We start from the raw sequence: 20,490 nt of genomic DNA on the forward strand, positions 1-20,490 counted from the left end.
AAAATCACAAGCATTCTTGTACACCAATCACAGACAAACAGAGAGCCAAATCATGAGTGAACTCCCATTCACAATTGCTTCAAAGAGAATAAAATACCTAGGAATCCAACTTACAAGGGATGTGAAGGACCTCTTCAAGGAGAACTACAAACCACTGCTCAATGAAATAAAAGAGGATACAAACAAATGGAAGAACATTCCATGCTCATGGGTTGGAAGAATCAATATCGTGAAAATGGCCATACTGCCCAAAGTAATTTATAGATTCAATGCCATCCCCATCAAGCTACCAATGACTTTCTTCACAGAATTGGAAAAAACTACTTTAAAGTTCATATGGAACTAAAAAAGAGCCCGCATTGCCAAGACAATCCTAAGCCAAAAGAACAAAGCTGGAGGCATCATGCTACCTGACTTCAAACTATACTACAAGGCTATAGTAACCAAAACAGCATCATACCGGTACCAAAACAGATATATAGACCAATGCAACAGAACAGAGCCCTCAGAAATAATACCACACTTCTACAACCATCTGATCTTTGACAAACCTGACAAAAACAAGAAATGGGGAAAGGATTCCCTATTTAATAAATGGTGCTGGGAAAACTGGCTAGCCATATGTAGAAAGCTGAAACTGGATCCCTTCCTTACACCTTATACAAAAATTAATTCAAGATGGATTAAAGACTTAAATGTTAGACCTAAAACCATTAAAATCCTACAAGAAAACCTAGGCAATACCATTCAGGCCATAGGCGTGGGCAAGGACTTCATGTCTAAAACACCAAAAGCAATGGCAACAAAAGCCAAAATTGACAAATGGGATCTCATTAAACTAAAGAGCTTCTGCACAGCAAAAGAAACTACCATCAGAGTGAACAGGCAACCTACAGAATGGGAGAAAATTCTTGCAACCTACTCATCTGACAAAGGGCTAATATCCAGAATCTACAATGTTTAAGTTCTTTGTAGATGCTGGATGTTAGACCTTTGTCAGATGCATAGATTGCAAATATTTTCTCCCATTCTGTTCTGTTCACTCTGATGATAGTTTCTTTTGCTGTGCAGAAGCTTTTAGTTAATTAGATCTCATTTGTCAGTTTGAGCTTTTGTTGCAATTGCTGTTGGTGTCTTTGTAATGAAATCTTTGCCCATGCCTATGTCCTGAATGGTATTGCCTAGATTTTCTTCTAGGGTTTTTATAGTTTGGGGTTTTTCATTTAAGTCTTTAATCCATCTTGGTTGATTTTTGTACATGTGTAAGGAAGGGGTCCAGTTTCAATTTTCTGTATATTGCTAGCCAGTTATCTCAGCACCATTTATTACATAGGGAATTCTTTCCCCATTGTTTGTTTTTGTAAGGTTAGTCAAAGATCAGATGGTTGTAGGTATGTGGTCTTATTACTGGGTTCTCTGTGCTGGTCCATTGGTCTATGTGTCTGTTCTTGTACCAGTACCATGCTGTTTTGGTTACTGTAGCCTTGTAGTATAGTTTGAAGTCAAGTAGCATAATGCCTCCAGCTTTGTTCTTTGTCTTAGGATTGCCTTGGCTATTCTGGCTCTCTTTTGGTTCCAAATGAATTTTAAAATAGTTTTTTCTAATTCTGTGAGGAATGTCAATGGTAGTTTAATGGGAATAATGTTGAATCTATAAGTCGTTTTGGGGAGTATGGCCATTTTCATTATATTGATTCTTCGTATCCATGAGCATGGAATGTTTTTCCATTTCTTTGTGTCATCTCTGATTTCTTTGGGCAGTTATTTGTAGTTCCCCTTGAAGAGGTCCCTCACATCCCTTGTTAGCTGTATTCCTAGGTATTTTATTCTTTTTGTGGCAACTGCAAGTGGGAATTCATTCATGATTTGGCTCTCTGCTTGCCTGTTGTTGCTTTATAGGAATGCTAGCAATTTTCGCACATTGATTTTATATCCTGAGACTTTGCTGAAGTTGCTTATCAGCTTAAGAAGCTATTGGACTTAGAAAATGGGATTTTCTAGATATAGGATCATGTCATCTGCAAACAAAGATAGTTGGATTTCCTCACTTCCTATTTGAAAACAATTTATTTATTTCTCTTGCCTGATTGCCCTGGCCAGAACTTCCAATACTGTGTTGAATAGGAGTGGTGAGAGAGGGCATCCTTGTCTTGTGCTGCTTTTTAATAGGAATGCTTCTAGCTTTTGCCTATTTAGTGTGATATTGGCAGTGGGTTTGTCATATATGGCTCTTATTATTTTGAGGTATGTTCCTTCAAAACCCAGTTTATTGACAGTTTTTAATATGAAGGAATGTTGAATTTTGTTGAAGACCTTTTCTGCATCTATTGAGATAATCATGTGGTTTTGTCTTTAGATCTGCTTATGTGATTAATCACATGTTTTGATTTGCATATGTTGAACCAAAGTTGCAAACCTACTTGATTGTGGTGGATAAGCTTTTTGATGTGCTGCTGGATTCAGTTTGCCAGTATTTTATTGAGGATTATTGCATCAGTGTTCATCAACAATATTGGCCTGAAGTTTTATTTTCTTGTTGTATCTTTTCCAGGTTTTGGTATGAGGATGATGCTGGCCTCATAGAATGAGTTAGGGAGGAGTCCCTTCTTTTCAAAATGGTACCAGCTCTTCTTTATGCCTCTGGTAGAATTCAGCTGGGCTTTTGTTTGGTTGGTAGGCTATTTATTGTTGTCCCAATTTCAGAACTTGTTATTGGTCTATTTAGGGATTCAGTTTCTTCCTGGTTCAGTCTTTGCAGGGTGTATGTCTCCAGGAATTTATCCATTTCTTCTAGATTTTCTAGCTTGTGTGCATAGAGGTGTTTATAGTATTCTCTGATCACTGTTTGTATTTCTGTGGGGTCAGTGGTGATATCTCCCTTATCATTTCTGATTGTGTTTATTTGATTCTTCTCTTTTCTTCTGTGTTAGCCTAGCTAATCGTTGATTTAAAAAAAATTGTTTTTAAAAAACAGCTCCTTGATTTGTTTATTTTTAAAGGGTTTTTCATGTCTCTGTCTCCTTCAGTTCATCTTTTTTCTTGTCTTCTGCTAGCTTTGGGGTTTGTTTGCTCTTGGTTCTCTAGCTCTTTTAGTTGTGATGTTAGGTTGTTAACTTAAGATCTTTCTAGCTTTTTAATGTGGGCATTTAATGCTATAAATTTCCCTCTTAACACTGCTTTAGCTACATCCTAGAGATTTTGGTATGTTGTCTCTTTGCTCTCATTAGTTTCAAAGAGCTGCTTGATTTCTGCCTTAATTTTATTATTTACCCAAGAGATTCAGGAGCATGCTGTTTAGTTTCCATGTAGTTGTGTGGTTTTGAGTGAATTTCTTAATATTCAGTTCTAATTTGATTGTGCTGTGGTCTGAGAGACTGTTATTATTTCATGTCTAACATTGTCAGTGGAGTGTTAAAGTCTCCCACTGTTATTGTGTGGGAGTCTAAATCTCTTTGAAGGTCTCTAAGAACTTGCTTTATGAATCTGGGTGCCCACGTGTTGTGTGCATATGTATTTAGGATAGTTAGCTCTTCTTGTTGAATTGAATCCTTTAACATTATGTAATGTCCTTCTTTAACTTTTTTGATATTTGTTGGTTTAAAATCTGTTTTGTCAGAAACTAGGAGTGCAACCCCTGCTTTATTCTGTTTTCCATTTGCTTGGTAAATTTTCCTGCATCCCTTTATTTTGAGCCTATATGTGTCTTTGCATGTGAGATGGGTCTCTTGAAGACAGCATACCAATGGGTCTTGGTTCTTTATTCAGCTTGCCACTTTGTGTCTTTTAATTGGGGCATTTAGCCCATTTACATTTAAGGTTAGTATTGTGATGTGTGGGTTTGATTCTGTCATCACGACACTAGCTGGTCATTTTTCTGACTTGTTTATGTGGTTGCTTCATAGTGTCGCTGGTCCATATACTTCAGTGTGTTTTTGTAGTGGCTGGTAATGGTTTTTCCTTTCCATATTCAGTGTTTCCTTCAGGAACTCTGGCAAGACAGGCCTGGTGATAACCAATTCCCTCAGCCTTCACTTGTATGAAATGGATCTTATTTCTTCTTCACTTATGAAGCTTAGTTTGTCCAGATATGAAATTCTGGGTTGGAAATTCTTTTCTTTAGAAGTGTTGAATATTGGCCCCCAATCTCTTCTAGCTTACAGGGTTTCTGCTGAGAGGTCCACTGTTATTCTGATGGGCTTCCCTTTATAGGTGTCCTGGCCTTTCTCTGTGGTGGCCCTTAACAATTTTTCTTTCATTTTGACCCTGGAGAATTTGAAGATTATGTGTCCTGGGGATGATCTTTTCATTGATTATCTTGCTGGGGTTCTCTGCATTTCTTGAATTTGAGTATTGGCCTCTCTTACTAGGTTGGGGAAATTCTCCTGGATAATATTCTGAAGTATGTTTTCCAACTTGGTTCCATTCTCCCCATCTCTTTCAGGTACCCCAATTAGCTGTAGATTCAGTCTCTTTACATAATTATATATTTCTTAGAGGTTTTGTTCATTCCTTTTCATTCTTTTGTCTCTATTCTTGTCTGCCTGTCTTATTTCAGAAAGATGCTCTTCAAGGTCTGAGATTCTTTTCTCTGCTTGGTATGTTTTGCTATTAATACTCATGATTACATTGTGAAGTTCTTGTAGTGTGTTTTTCAGCTCTAGCTGGTTGGTTATGTTCCTGTCTAAACTGGCTATTTTGGCTGTCAGCTCCTGTATTGTTTTATCATGATTATTTGCTTCTTTGTCAATGGTTACCATATGCTCCTTTAGTTCAGTAAAGTTTTATTACCCACCTTCTGAAGCCTACTTCTGTCATTTCAGCTATCCCAGCCTCAGCCCAGTTCTGAGCCCTTGCTGGGAAGGTTTGAAGTCATTTGAAGGAAAAGGGGCACTCTAGCTTTTTGAGTGTTCAGGGTTTTTGCATTGATTCTTTCTCATTTTTGTGAGCTTATCTACCTTCCATCTTTGAGGTTGCTGACTTTTGGATGTGGTTTTTATGGGTCTGTTATTGTTTTTGTTGTTGTTTTTTGTTTGTTCTTCTTTTAACAATTTGTCCACTCCGCTATAGGGCTGCTACAGTTTTTTGGGGGTCCACTCCAGACCCTAGTTGCCTTGGTTTTTTCCATACCTGGAGGCATCAGCAGTGAAAGTTGGGAAACAGCAAAGATGGCAGCCTGCCTCTTCCTCTGGAAGCTCCATCCCAGGGGAGTGCTGACCTGTTGCCAGCCCGAATGTGCCTGTAGGTGGTGGCTGGAGACCCTGGTTGGGAGGTCTCACCCAGTCAGGAGGAAGGGGATCAAGGACACACTTAAAGAAGCAGTCTGGCTGCTTTTTGGTAGGGCAGCTGTGCTGTGTTGGAGATCCTTTCAGCCCCCAGTTGGTTTGGGCTTTCCAAGCCCCACAGGCTAGACCAGCTGAGAAGCCTGAATGGACAAAGTGGCAGCCTGTCCTGTCCCTCAGGCATTTCACCCAGGAAGAACATGAGCAGGGGTAGCCAGAGGCCCCAGCTGGGAGGACCCACCCTGCAAGGAGGAGTGGATTGGGGTCCCCCTTAAAGAAGCAGTCTGGCCATGCCTCAACAAAATAGCTGTGTCGTGGTGAGGAACCGCCTCTGCTCCTGTCAGCTTGGAGTCTCCAAAGTCCACAGGCTAGAATGCCAGCCCAGGTGGGAGCCCTCCCCTCCTCTGAGCACTCCATTCCAGGGAGAGATCAGAGCTCTGTCCCTAATATGTGCTGGCAGATGTGGCTGGAGGGGCCAGCTGGGAGGTCTCGCCTAGTTCGGAGGAATGGATGGGAGCCCTGCTTAAAGAAGCAGTCTGGCCAGGCACAGTGGCTCATGCCTGTAATCCCAGCATTTGGGAGGCCAAAGTGGGTGGATCACTTGAGGTCAGGACTTCCAAGACCAGCATGGCCAACATGGTGAAACCCTGTCTGTACTAAAAATACAAAAATTAGCCAGGCGTGGTAGGGCACACCTGTAATCCCAGCTACTCTGGAGTCTGAAGCAGGAGAATTGCTTGAACCCAGGAGGTGGAGGTTACAGTGAGCAGGGATCGCACCACTACACTCCAGCCTGGGTGGCAGAGTGAGACTCTGTGGAAGGAAGGAAGGAGGGAGGGAAGGAAGGGAGGAAGGAAGGAAGGAAGGAAGGAAGGAAGGAAGGAAGGAAGGAAAAGGAAAGAAGGAAAGAAAGCAGTCTGACCACAATTTGGCAAAGTCCCTGTGTTGTGCTACTGGGGGGACCCTTCCTTCACTGGACCATTTGGACTCTCCAAAGCCCGCAGGCTGGAGTGGCTGAGTTGACCAAACAGCAGAGATGGTGACCCCCACTCCCACTGGGGCTCCAATCCAGTCTCAGGCAGGTTCTACCCTGTTGCTGGTGGCTGGCTGGAATTCCAAGCCAGTGGACTTTATCTTGTGAGGTGCCATAGAAGTGGGGCCCACAAAATGACACTGCTCAGCTCCCTGGATTCTGCCCTTTTCCTAGGGGTATGTGCAGACCTCCCACCTTGCCTAAGTTGCAGGCGCATTTGTTGGGGGGTCCTGGGGCTGGAGTATATAAAGCTTCTGGGTCTCTGTGCATGCCTGAGCAGCTACTCTGCCAAGACTCCACATAGCTCTGTGTGTCAGATCCAAGGCCCTGGTGGCCCTCATGAGGGGATCTCCTGATCCGAGAGTTGCAAAGATCCATGGAAGAAGCATGGTTTTCCAGGATCACACAGTCACTCACTGCTTCCCTTGGCTGGGAGGCAGGGGGGTTCCCTTGGCTTTGTGTCACTCCCGGATGGACTGTCACCCCGCCCTGCTTTTCTTTATTCTCCATGTGTTGTTTCCCCAATCAATCCCAGTGGGAGAACCTGGATATTTTAATTGAAGGTACTGTATTCATTTGCCCCTTTCGTTCCTCTCCATCAGTGCCAGGGACCGCAGCTGATTCTATTCGGCCATCTTGGCCCCTCCATATACCTATTTCTTCAGGATTGACTTTTAAACTAGTTTTCAGGGCCTTCCATGACCAGGGGCCTGCTTCCATTTTCAGTTACATCAACCCTGCATCATTCCCAATAATACTCCAGTTAAACATTTGACTTTGTCCTTCTTTGAGCAGACCCCTTCCTTTTTCACCTCCATATCTTTGCTTTTGGAGTTCACTCTTGGACAATGCCTGCCTTTCAAGGTTCTATTTGTGTTCCAAGATCAATTCAAGTGCACCTTCCTCAATGACCTCCTCTAAGTTCCTCTAGAACATTGTAGAACACAATTGCGCCTAGCCCATTCTGTTTTGTTTTCTTTTTATTCTCTAGGAGAGGCAGGGAATACTGTGAGTCATAAGCACAGTAATGGTAATTGGGACCTAGTGATGGTGGAAATGGGTAAAATCACCTTGAGATGGAGTGGAGTAAGAAGAGAGCCTAGGGAAGAACTCTGGGGGAGGCCAACATTTCATATCTGGGAAGAGATGAGATCAGGAGAGCTAGGAGGAAAATCTGAAGAAAGTAGAGTTGCAGACACCAAAGGAGGTGTGGACAGTGTGTCAAATACTGTTGAAGACAAATAAGATGAGAACTCAAAAGCGATTGGGAAGTTGCCAGTGAACTGAGGCAAGCAGTAAGGGTACAATCCAGAGTGAAATGATGTATTCACTAGAATTCAGATAAATCCCAAAATCTTGGTGGCTTAACATAATAAAAGCATTACTTTTCACTTTTAATACAGCCCAAGTTTAGATTCAAGGCCAAGCTTCCTTCTGTTTTTTTTAAACAGCTTTATTGAGATATAATCCATATACTATACAATTCATTTAAAGTGTACATTTCCATGGTTTTTAGTATATTCACAGAGTTGTGATCCATCACTGCAATAGATTTTAGAGCATCTTATTACACCAAAAAGAAACCTTGCACCCCCTTTTCTCACCCTCCAAATCTCCCCACTCCCCATAACTACTAATCTACTTTCTTTCTCTATAAATTTACTTATTCTGGACATTTCATATGAATGGAATCACATAATATTGGTCCTTTGTGACTGACTTATTTCACTGTTTTTAATATTTAGCCATGTTGTAACACATATCGTACTTCACTCCTTTTTATGTCTAAATAATATTCCATTGTATAGATATATCACATTTTTATTTATCTATTTATCAGTTGATGGATATTAGATTGTTTCTACCTTTTCTGGCTATTATGAATAATGCTGTTATGAACATTCATGTATAAGTTTTTTGTGTGGACATATACTTTTATTTCTCTTGGGTAGATATCTAGGAGTGGAATTACTGGATCATATGATAACTCTATGTTTAAATGTTTAAGGAGCTGCCAGACTTTTGTCCAAAGCAGTTACAACATTTTTCATTCCCACCAGCAGTGTGTAAAGGTTCCAATTTCTCTAAATCTTTGCCAGAACTTGTTTTTATCTGACTTTTTGATTGTAACCATCCTAGTGGGTACAAAGTAGTATCTCACAGTAGTTTTGATTTGCACTTCTCTGGCGAATAATGACGTTAGGCGTATTTTCATGTGCATTTTGGCCATTTGTAAATTGCCTTTGGAGAACTGTCTATTGAAGTTCTTTGCCCATTTTTAATTGTCTTGCCTTTTATTATTGAGTCATAATAATTTGTCATATATTCTAGATATGAGTCCCTTATCAGATATATGATTTGCAAATGTTTTCTCCTGTTCTGTTGAGTGTGCTTTCACTTTCTTGATGGTATTCTCTGAAGGACAAAAGCCCAGTTTATTAATTTTTCTTTTGTTGCTTCTGTTTTTGGTGTCATATCTGTGAAAAGATTTCTAATCCAAGGCCATGAAGATTTACTTCTATGTTTTCTTCTAGAGTTTTATGATTTTAGCTCTTATATTTAGGCTATTGACCCATTTGAAGGAAATTTTAAAATACGACATGAGGTAGGGGTTTAATTTCGTTCTTTTGCTTGTGGTTATCCAGTTCACTTTTCCTCTCCTTCTCATGCTCCAAAATATAACTTGCCACATCTCAGACTGCATCCCCCTTTTAAAAAGATGTAGCATGATATAGTGTAAAACACATGAAATAGACATGCATTCAAATTCAGGTCAAATAATTTCTAACCATGTAGTTATATCATCTAGGGTCCTAGCAGGAAAAAAGTGACACACTCAAAGGTTGTGACTGAAGAGAGTTTAAAGAAGGGTCTATTTATAGAAGTGTAAAGATGGCCAAGAAAACCAACAAATGATGCCAAAGCCTTAACATTAGGGAGCTGTTACTACCCCTAGACCTAAAGACCAAGAGGAAGGAACAGCGTTCTTGAAGCCTGCTAAGAGATGGAACTTCAGAAGCAGCAGGGGGTATAAATATCTCAACATCTCCTTCATCCCAGCCCTTCGGCTTCCTATTGGCTAAAAACAACCAGAAACCAAAGGAAAAGGAATCCTGGGTATGTCTTCTATGTAGGTCAGCCTCTCAGAGCACAGGAGAGGGCAGAGAAAGAAAGGAATGGATCCAAGTGGGCAGAGAGAAAACCACTACAGTGACTTTGGACAAGTAGCTTAATCTATTGTCCCTAGGCCCTAAGTTCCATATGTAAAGTGCCTGGCACCCAGCAGAGGATGCTGCTACTACTAGCAGTGCTCTGGAGGTACAGAACATTTCTTAATTTACACCACTCCTTATCTTCTTTCTCCGTGCTCTAGTCAACCACTCAGAAGTAAGCTGGTGAAAATTGCACACTTTTCTGCTGTCTGAAGTCATATCAAACAACTATGTGTACAACTTATTAAGGAACTAACTCCTGTAAAAATAGAGTTGGGGATATAAAATAAATTTTTAAAAACATGAATCATATGAGAGATAATGAAGTAGTTGTTGTTTTAAGTTACTAAAAAAGGGGGGGAAACCCATAGATCATATCCTTCCTCTGCTTAAAGCCCTCCAATATCTTCTAATATCACTCAGAATAAAAGCCCCATGAGATCCTACATGATCTGCCCCCACTCCCTGTGTCACTGATCTCTTATTTCCCACTTATTCACTTTGTCCAGACATAATGGCCTGCTTATGATACCCGGGAATCAGTGCAGCTCCCACCTCTGGGCCTTTGCACTATCTGTTTCCTCTGTGTGGCATGCTTTTTATCTGGTTATCTTCATGAGTCACTCTGTCCCTTCTTCTTGTGTTAAATATAGGTTACTTTCTCAATGAGGCCTACACGGACTCCCCTATTTAAAATTGCAAACTCATCTCCACCCTGACCCAGAACTTGTGTTTCCTTACCCTACTCTACTTTTTTCCATAACACTTAACATCTTCTAACATACTGTATACTTTACTTATTTACTATATATATTGTTTGTATATTGTGTTCCCTCCACTAGAGCATAAGCAGAGACTTTGTTATCTGTTTCATTCACTAATATATCCCAAGTGTGTAGAAAAGGGCCTAACACATATTAGGTTCTCAATAAATAACAGATGAATGAATATGGATAAAGAATAAAATCAATTCTGATTGATAAAGAATTAGGAAAATCTAAAATGTTTTATCCATTTGGGGTTCTCCCACAGTCCTAAAGCCACAGATCCCTCAAAGCTTTGGATAAATGGAACTAGTTATTGCTAACAAAAGGACCAGATCCCACTAAGATATTCTGAAATAAAGCCCTTCTGTATGGCAAGGGAAGATGAAACTCTTGAACACTGTTGTCATGGTGATCACAGGTCATCTCATCTATGGGAGGGAAAGCTCAGCAAGACTGCCAGTGTAGCCTTTAGGCCATCTGGATAAACATCAGGCAGAAGGCAGGCATTCATCCAGGGACCAGGAGTGACTCTCAGGTTTTGTTCTCGAGAGGAGGTGAAGAGAAGAAAGGGAAAGAATACAGTGGGCTGCCACTATGGAAAGCCTTGCAGGATAGTCCATTATGGTAATCTGCACAGCCTGCTTGGTGGAATTGGCAGAAGTGATCTCTTACATTGCTCCACTTAGTTGCAAAAAAAAAAAAAAAAAAAACAACAAAAAAAAACCAGATACTGATTCTTATTGGAAATATAAAGCTCAGAAGTCAAGTTGTATCCAAGGCTCAAAACTACCTGCCTTTGTCTTGCTAAAGGAGAGGATATAAACAGCAATGGACAAGGAATAATGGGTAATTTTCAGATTTGTTGATATTGGTGGGCCCAATTAGAGTGCTGTATACATGAAATTATCTGATAAAATCTGTGAAATTCAAAAAGTTCCCTGAGGGAATGAATCAGAAATTAAAACGACGACTTGTAGAATCTTCTCTGCATTGAAACAGGAGCACCAACTGAGATTCTGTTGCTAAGATATTGCTGGGTCATTTTTTAAAATAGCTAGCTGAAGATAGAGAGGTCTGTAAAACACTGATTAATTGGGCCATAACAGTAATTCGCCTTTTAGTTCAGGTGGCCTGTCTTTCCAGCATAGCCCTGGAAACAGATTATTTTTGTGCTAATGAGATACGTGTTTCTCAAGCAACAACAAAACATCTCCCCTAATGGAATTTTGTTTTATCCCTCCTCTCTCTGTCCATCTGTCTGTCCGTGTGTGTGCCTCCCTGGCTCTCCTTCGCTCTGTGGGACGACAGAACCATCTGCTGCAGAATCCCAGGGGAAAGGCAGCATCTCCGAGGATGAGCTGATCACCGCCATCAAAGAAGCAAAGGGATTATCGTATGAAACCGCCGAGAGCCCACGGCCGGTGGGCCAGCTGGCCGACAGGCCTGAGGTCAAGGCCAGGTCCGGACCACCAACCATCCCCAGCCCCCTGGACCACGAGGCCAGCAGTGCGGAGTCGGGGGACTCAGAGATCGAGCTGGTGTCCGAGGACCCCATGGCCGCGGAGGACGCGCTGCCCTCGGGCTATGTGAGCTTTGGCCACGTGGGCGGCCCGCCGCCGTCGCCCGCCTCGCCATCTATCCAGTACAGCATCCTGAGGGAGGAGCGTGAGGCCGAGCTGGACAGCGAGCTCATCATCGAGTCGTGCGACGCCTCCTCGGCCTCAGAGGAGAGCCCCAAGCGGGAGCAGGACTCACCCCCGATGAAGCCCGGCGCCCTGGACGCCATCCGGGAGGAGACGGGCGTCCGGGCCGAGGAGCGGGCGCCAAGCCGGCAGGGCCTGGCCGAGCCGGATTCCTTCCTCGACTACCCCACAGCTGAGCCCCAGCCTGGCCCCGAGCTGCCCCCTGGAGACGGAGCCCTGGAGCCTGAGACGCCCACGTTGCCACGGAAGCCTGAGGAAGACTCGAGTTCCAACCAAAGTCCTGCGGCCACAAAGGGCCCTGGACCTCTAGGTCCTGGCGCCCCGCCCCCACTGCTGTTTCTCAATAAGCAAAAAGGTAAAGGATCCCACTGCAGCAGGGATGCTTGGTTAATGTCCTCCCTCTGGGTGCTCTGAGCATTCAGCAGGGGCGGTTCTGGCTCAGCCCTGGAGTCATCCCCGTGCTGATCAAACAATTGACCAGATAACAGTTCCAAGGGGATGGGAGGAGATGAGAGAATTCAGATCTGCAGCTGGGACAGAAGTCGGTGGCAGAACCACGTGCTCAGGGCGACTCAGGACTGGCTGAACCCAGCCTCCCTAATAATGAGCGGTTTTGTGTTCACTCCAGGATCTCTTGAAGGGAGTGCATCCGCCTGTCTTTCCATTCCAGGGCTGGGTTTCCTCCCCCAGAAAAGCGATGCTTTTCTTGTTATTGTCCAGGCTCTGGTCCAGTCCCCCTGCTCAGTCTCTGTAGGTGCTGGAACCCACCGCTAGCATGTTCTATTTTGCCAGCCAGGCCTTTTTCTTAAGTATGCAAAATGGAGCTCAGCTCCATCCTTTCTCTTACCCAAGGGCAAGGGATTTGGGCCTTGATAAGGTTTTTGTGTCCCAGTGAGTCAGGCAAGACAGAGACCACAGTTGGGTCCAGAGTTTTCTCTTGTCCCTAAGCAAGACCGAAGGTGATTCATTCATTTTTAAAGTCTCTTATTACTTAGAATGAATTTAATTGTGGTCATTATGTTATCCCTATGAAAAATTTTGAGGTCAGTCTTCAAATGCAAGAAAAATGGAAGTCATTATTTGTTTTGCAGACATCATACGTGTACAAGAGATTCTTCCCCAAAAATCGTTCACCACACCTGATTGCAGTTGTCTTATGGAATTCAAGAAAGGAATTAGAGTCACATAACTAAGTAAGGTCCTGCTCATTCTATTTTTGTTAATGGGTGAAGTTCTCTAACTTCACCCATTCCTGGGGAGAGAACACTCAGGTAGGACTTTAAAACAAACCCTAACAACTGTATTCAAAGTCCCCTCCCACCCATCTCTTCTAGTTTTCATTCCTTTAGAAGTGCTTTCTTTGTCTTTTCCTTTTGGAGATAAGTGATTTCAAGGGTACACCCTCTTTCCTGTGTCTATGCTAACTTCAGTGATGTTAGCGGCAGTTAAAGTGCTTCATATAAAAATAGAGGACAAAGTCTTTCTCGTTATTTTAAATTGGAAGCTAGCTGCTAAATTCTTTAAAATTAACACATTGGAATAGAATGGAGGAACCTAGAGGACTGAAATAAAAAGATACATAGTTGCTGTGGCTCAAACATGTGGCATGGTGTAGGGGCTGATATAATTGACTCTTGATTTCTTCTTAAAGAGCTGAAAGCATATTTAGTGTGTGTGATAGGGAGGATATTTGAAGACAAATTTAACGGTGGGAATGTGTTTGCTGGGTCAATCTTAAAACCATTTTGGGTTTTTTTGCTACTATCCTGACATAGTAGGAAAAGATCCTGCAGCTTGCAGGGAACCACAGGAAAAAGTATTAACATGAACAACCTTCAGTCCCTTGAGGCCCCCAAACAGTTAAGCTTGAGTCATGCTGAGCATGTGTTCATGTCACTGTACTGTAACAGGCATGTGTCTCCATTTTATACCCTAACTAATGTTCCTGAGATAGTCACCATGTGCACAGTGCTGTTCAAATATGTTTATTCTCAAAAGTAAATAAATCTGAGGGCTAAAGAGAAAAAGGAACTTTGCAGGCCTATTGAGAGACAAGGACAATAGCTGGGACTGACTGACCAGACACCTGATGAAGAGCTGAGGAGATGGAAAACTGCAGCTGTGAATGCAAAGGCTTCAGAGTATCTTTTATGGCCAATTTGGTGTCATTTGAATCTCTGTACAAGTTGCCCCATATGGCTTGGACCCTGTGCTGCCAAGTTTAGAAGGTAGAGAGGAGGGAGTGGCAGTCTTTTCAAAAGATGAAGGCGTGCCAAGGTGAATAATCTCCACTCTCTTCTGCACTGAGGAGTCCTTTGAAATCTAGTCTCCCACTGAAACTCACTGCTCCACCACACTATCTATGAAGAGTCTAAAAGGCCATTCTGAGGCAGCCAAGAACTGGAGGTCCTGGGCAGGTGATTCAGCAATGCCAGCAGGCAATTTGAGCTCTGAGGTTCTTTTTGGTCTCACTTGCTCTGTCTCAGCAGGTGAGAAAGGATCAGTGCTGCCCAGCCTCCCCCAGGCTGTTTTTTTGTTTGTTTGTTTGTTTGTTTGTTTTTTTAAATTTGAGACAGTTTCGCTTTTGTTGCCCAGGCTGGAATGCAATGGCATAATCTTGGCTCACTGAACCTGACCTTAGGCAATCCGCCCACCTTGGCCTCCCAAAGTGCTGGGATTACAGGTGTGAGCCACCGCGCCCAGCCCCAGGTTCTTGATCACTATTGGTAGACAGCAGGTTTGTGCTCATGCCAAGCTTGACTCCCGGCAGCAGTGAGGTCAGGCCAGCTTCTGTGGTTTCCTGCTCTTGTCCACTGAAGCTTCTGGCAGTATGCACGTATTTAAGTTTATGCATTCACAAGTATCCAGGGGATGAGCTATCTTGCTGATGCTGGACAGAATTTCAGAAGAGCCTAGAAATATTTAGAATAATATTTAGGATAAGGTTTGACAGATATTTGATGGCATCATTGCATGTACCATGGAGGAGCACCAGGGTAACTGGTGCACGTGCTCTAACAAGGCCTACTTTTGGAGGTTTCTCACCTTTCAGAGACCTCTGCAGTTATTGCACTGGAGATAAAACGCAGTTCTTTCTTCATGCTTCAGTTTTCCTCCTTGTACACCCCTGAGCTCTTGCCGCCCTGTATGTCTGCTCCCCTACACCTTCTAGGATGATCTGTTATAGACATTAGATTCTAAAGCAGGTAGATCTGTTTTCCTTTCTACGAGATTAGCCGTAACTTTAGGAATGTCCAAGTAAAAAGCCAATTTAAAAATTGTCATAAAAGCACTAATACCCAGTGTGATTAATCAGGATAGGTATGTGATATTTACCAAACCTATGTGATTGTAGAATACTTTTTATTAGAGTGTGCCATTGGGTTCATATTCCAGGGGGACACCTGTTGGGAAATCATGGTATCTTTGCCCTTGAGCTTGTTTCCTGCATTCTGATTACTTATCATGCAACTCAAAAGTGTGCGGCTTGGGCCAGCCACGTTGATATTATGTGGGAGGTTGTTAGCAATGGGGAATCTCAGGCTCCTTCCAAGACCTACTGAATCAAGATCCCCTGTGCATAAGTGCATATGTGATTCTTACACACTTTAAAGCTTAGGAAGCAGAGTTTTGTTTTTTTTAATTAATTAATTTTTTTTTTTATTGTTTTGAGATGGAGTCTTGCTCTGTCACCCAGGCTGGAGTGCAGTGGTGCATCTCGGCTCACTGGAAGCTCCGCCTCCCAGGTTCATGCCATTCTACTGCCTCAGCCTCCCGAGTAGCTGGGACTACAGGCGCCCGCCACCACGCCCGGCTAATTTTATATATATATATATATATATATATTTAGTAGAGATGGGGTTTCACCATGTTAGCCAGGATGGTGTCGATCTCCTGACCTTGTGATCCGCCCTCCTCGGCCTCCCAAAGTGCTGGGATTACAGGCATGAGCCACCGCGCTCGGCCAGGGAAGCAGGGTTTTAGACGATGGCAGTATGCTTTCATGTTCCTACCTGAATTCGACTCTCTTCTTGCCAAACAAATGGCCTCTTTTCAATCTCATCTTTCTTGTCCTCTCTGGTAATCTAATATCCTACTGCTGATCAGTCCTTAAAACGTTAATAATAAAGTAATGTATATTTGTTGCAATAAATTCAAACTGTACAAAATGGCACAGAATTCAACGTTAAAGAGTGTGGGTATGGTGGCCCACACCTGTAGCCCCAGCTACTCGGGAGGCCAAGGCAGGTGAATCACTTGAGCCCAGGAGTTCAAGACCAGACTAGGCAACATGATGAAACTCCATCTCTACAAAAAATACAAAAATTAGTTAGGTGTGATGGTGCATGCCTGTAGTCCCGGCTATTCAGGTGGCTGATGTGGGAGGATCACTTGAGCCCAGGAGGTCCAGCCTGCAGTGAGCTTTGATCACACCACTGCACTCCAGCCTGTGCAACAAAGAAAGACACCTTGTCTCAAAAAAAAAAAAAAAAAGTTTAAAGTTCCCTACTCAACCCTCCCATCCCTAATTCTCACACATCACCACAGGCCTTGGTATTGTTTTTTTATTGTTGTTCTTGTTCTTCGAGAATTTCTTTAAGTGTTCAGGAATATATAGTTTTTCACTGAAAAAGTAACATTATATTGGACATACTGTTTTGTAACTTATTTCATTTAACAATAAAATTAGGGACAATATCAGCTCACATGGAAATCGTTCACTCCTTCTCAGAACTTTTTCCTCCCTTATCATACTGATGTTTCTCTTTCTCTGTCTCCTCTTACTCTCTGACCTCTTTTCCAGTCTCTTTTGCTACCTCCCTTCCAGTTCCTCTGTGTTGTCCCTGAGTTCTGTCCTTGTCTTTCTTCCTCCCGCATATCCTTGCTGTCAAGGCTGCTGTCACCCATGCAGGTTTTCAGGCACTGCCTTATGTGTGACACTTCTCAAATCTCTTGCTTTGAAGAAATCCTCTTTTCTAAACTCCAAGCCAATTTCCTTCGCTGTGTACTGGACATCCCATAGACCTCCCAAATTCAGTATGTCCATGTTAATTTGTCAAAATTTGCTCTTTTCCTTCCTCTGTTCCTTTCCTGAGCAGATGAAGTGATGTCATTGAGTGTGAACACTCAACCTCCAGGACTCTAACCCTCTTACAGTTCTAAGTTCTCATACCTTTTGAATACTATTAGGAATCTATCCCATAGACATGCTATAGCAGGTGGGCAAAAATATATAAATTATACACACGTGTAAATAGAGTTAGAAAGATACATATGAATATCTTTCCTATAGCATTTTTCATAGTAATGAAAAAGTTGGAAAAAACACCAACAGGGAGTTGAGTAAAATGAATTTTCATTCATCCATCCATTGGAGAGCAACAAAATCATTTAAAAGAACTAAGTCTGGATCCAAGTAAAGACTCATTAGCCTGAGACAAAGTTAAAGGTATTCGGTGCTGACCTGACTGTAAATACTTCAGTAGAAGTCTTGCAGTAGTATTTGGTTATAAAATTATAACCCAAGTGATCCAGAATGTTCTATTTGAAAAATTAATATCAAAATAAAAATATAAAAATGTAAAAATTCTCTTTTTGGAACCCTAAAGTACACAACCAGTGACCCAAGTTGAGAAATATTTCTTTAAGCTAGCAAGGACTTAAGTGTTGCTTGGGGACCAGGTACCTCAGAACCTTTTGGAGTGCTTGTTCAGAATTCAGATTCTCACTTTACCCCCACCTCAAAACTACAGAATGAGAATTGGCTGGGGCATACATCTGCACTTTTAATAATCACGCTGAAGCTTGAGAATTTCTATTGTAAACAGATGAGCTAAGCAGCCCAGACCTTCTAAGAAAACATGTTGGTGAGCATGCCTTAGACATATCATGCTTTTAAATTAAAGATACTGAGGGGGACTCAGCTGTTTCTATCTCTTTCTGTTAGAGAGGTGCCTGTCCGTGCCCTGGGAGGCAGGCCTCTGCAGCCTGCTCACCCGTGGCCTCCTCTGTGTATAGCAGCTACAGCAGCTTGAGCTTGGAGGGCTCAGCCCCTTGTGGCAGAGAAAAACCTGTCTTTTCCTTGGAGGGGTGATTTGTGGGATGGCTACCAGGTGGAGGTCTTCTCAAATAGAACAGATTTTCATCTGTCTAGCATTTATGATTTTTTTATTACTTTTCATTATTATACTAGATATTACTTCTGTCCTAAAATATTTGGGAGGGAACCAAAATAAGTGTGACCCATTTACTTTCTTCTCATAATTCTAAAAAAAAAAAAAAGTCATTATACCCTAGTCCTGTATGTATTCACTTTCATGAGACTGTATTAATATACCAGGCTATAAAGATTCTTGGAAAGTCTCTTTCTTTCACAGTACAGGTGTTAGATTCCACTTGAGCTCTATGCCCCTCCACTAAAGCTGCTGTTCTTTGTCAGCTTTCAACAAGATGGACCAGTAACTGCTGGATAAAGTGTGACTCCTGAGTTGGTATACGCTATGCCATGGAAATACTTAGATGGAGACATTGATTTTCCAACTTAGACTATTTTTTTTTTTTTTTTGAGACAGGGTCTCACTCTGTCACTCAGGCTGGAGTGCAGTGGCGCGATCTTAGCTCACTGAAACCTCCACTCCCAGATTCAAGCAATTCTCCTGCTTCAGCCTACTGAGTAGTTGGGACTACAGGCATGCACCACCATGCCTGGCTAATTTTTGTATTTTTTGGTAGAGACAGGGTTTTGCCGTGTTGGCCAGGCTGGTCTTGAACTCCTGGCCTCAAGTGATCTGCCTGCCTTGGCCTCCCAAAATGGTGGAATTACTGGCGTGAGCCACCGCAACCAGCCCACCTTAGACTATTGAAAGCAACTAAGCTACTTTTATGAGACTTTGCCCAGTGATAGAAGGAGCTCTTCTGGTCTAGGCAACCCTGGATGAGGCTGCCAGCAGCCAGCTGAATTCATGGCTTTTCCTTCTGAAGCTGTCACAGAGTTAGCACTGTTCCAATGGCATATTGATCTATGTTTTTTTTTAAATGGTGGCTTCACTGAGTGGTGGGGTTTCCTTCTCAGCCTTGGATAGAATTGCTGCAAATCTTGGTGGCTCCAGCACTTATCATTTCTAGGGACAGGTATTCTTGCCACTTCAATTCCAAGATGTGTGTAAAGATCTAAAATGGTTATTGTACCTTGGTAATACTTTTAATACCAAATCTTTGGGACACAATAAACCCTCCTAGTAAATTTGGTTTGGGCATGCAGTAGGGCATTGATCAGCTCCTAAAATGGAATCGAGTCAACCTTAAACTTGCCTGTAGAGAGAGAGCTCCCAGGCAGCAAATATTTTTATGCCTCCAAGAAATAATGATCCTATTTATTAATAAATGGCAATCCTAATTCCCTATCCAGGCTCTTTTCTCCTCTGTTCCTCATATAGATCAACCTCACTTATAGTAATGGAGTTTGAAAGACATAATTCAGATACTTCTAATTCTCAGAGGCAACATGAGGTCAAGGAGATTCTCTACTCTCAAATACTAACCCTACTTCCCTCTAAAGTCTGGGTGGGACCCTCATAGACATAGTTTCTGCACTTCTAGATTCTATCTTTGTGACCCCACAAAACACTCCTGCAATACAAAAATACAATACATAAATTTCACTCAAGGTTATGCCAGTCTTACCTATTCATACATCCATCTTTCCTTTGATTCAACCAATATGGCATAGGATGTGCCTGACACTAGCAATGTAGTGGTTACCAAAGCAGACTTGAATCCACCCCTCATGGGGCTTACATTCTGGTGGAAGAGGAAGTAGACATTAAGAAGAAAATCAACAGAGTGATGTGTAAGAGACTACCTGGTGGTGGATGGCACTTAGGAAGGTCAGCGAAGGCCTCTGAGAAGGAGGAAACTGAGAAGTCAACTGTGGCAAGAGCTGGTTAATGCAAGTTCCAGACAATAGAAAATGCAAAGACCAGAGACAGGAAAGTTCTAGGGATATTCTATACATGGGAAACAAGTTGATGTTGCTAGAATGTGGTAGGCAAGGGGAAGAATGGCAAGAAATGGAGGTGGAAGATTGGCAGTGCCCTTCCAGGCACACACCATGGTGCTGAGCTTGGTCTTTCCTAAGCATTCTAAGAAGCCTCAGAAAGATTTTTAAACTAGAAAGTGGCGTGACCTCCTTTGCATTTTTTAGAGGTCACATTGGCTGCTGTAGGGAGAAAGAGTTGAAGGAGGACAAGCAAGCATGGAAGCAGGAAGACAAATTAGGAAGCTCTTGCAGGCATGAGATGGCAATGGCTTGGAGAGGTGGTAGCATTGGAGATGGAGAGGAATGGATGGATTTGAGATATGTTTTGGAGATGGACTAGGAGCTCAGTTTGATTGTACTTCTGAAAACGCAAAGAAAGTCAAGTAAAGCAGAAAGTTGCTTTTGTATTGATTATCCCCACTCACTGTTAATGTCTATTGCCATCCAGTGGTTGCTAT

The 20,490-nt window shown here is 42.4% G+C and overlaps 1 protein-coding gene across 2 annotated transcripts in view; it reads left to right on the forward strand.

Moving 5' to 3' along the window:
- The window catches only part of RTN1 (reticulon 1), a 276,022-nt gene that overhangs the window by 134,383 nt on the left and 121,149 nt on the right, over nt 1-20,490 (forward strand). For both annotated transcript variants that reach the window (XM_032135112.2, XM_032135113.2), the window contains exon 3: nt 11,600-12,349. In XM_032135112.2, coding sequence (XP_031991003.1) covers nt 11,600-12,349 — 750 coding nt within the window. The remainder of the gene's footprint in view (nt 1-11,599; nt 12,350-20,490) is intronic.

Source organism: Hylobates moloch, unplaced genomic scaffold, assembly GCF_009828535.3.
Source record: "Hylobates moloch isolate HMO894 unplaced genomic scaffold, HMol_V3 SCAFFOLD_16, whole genome shotgun sequence".
NCBI classification, from domain to species: Eukaryota; Metazoa; Chordata; class Mammalia; order Primates; family Hylobatidae; genus Hylobates; species Hylobates moloch.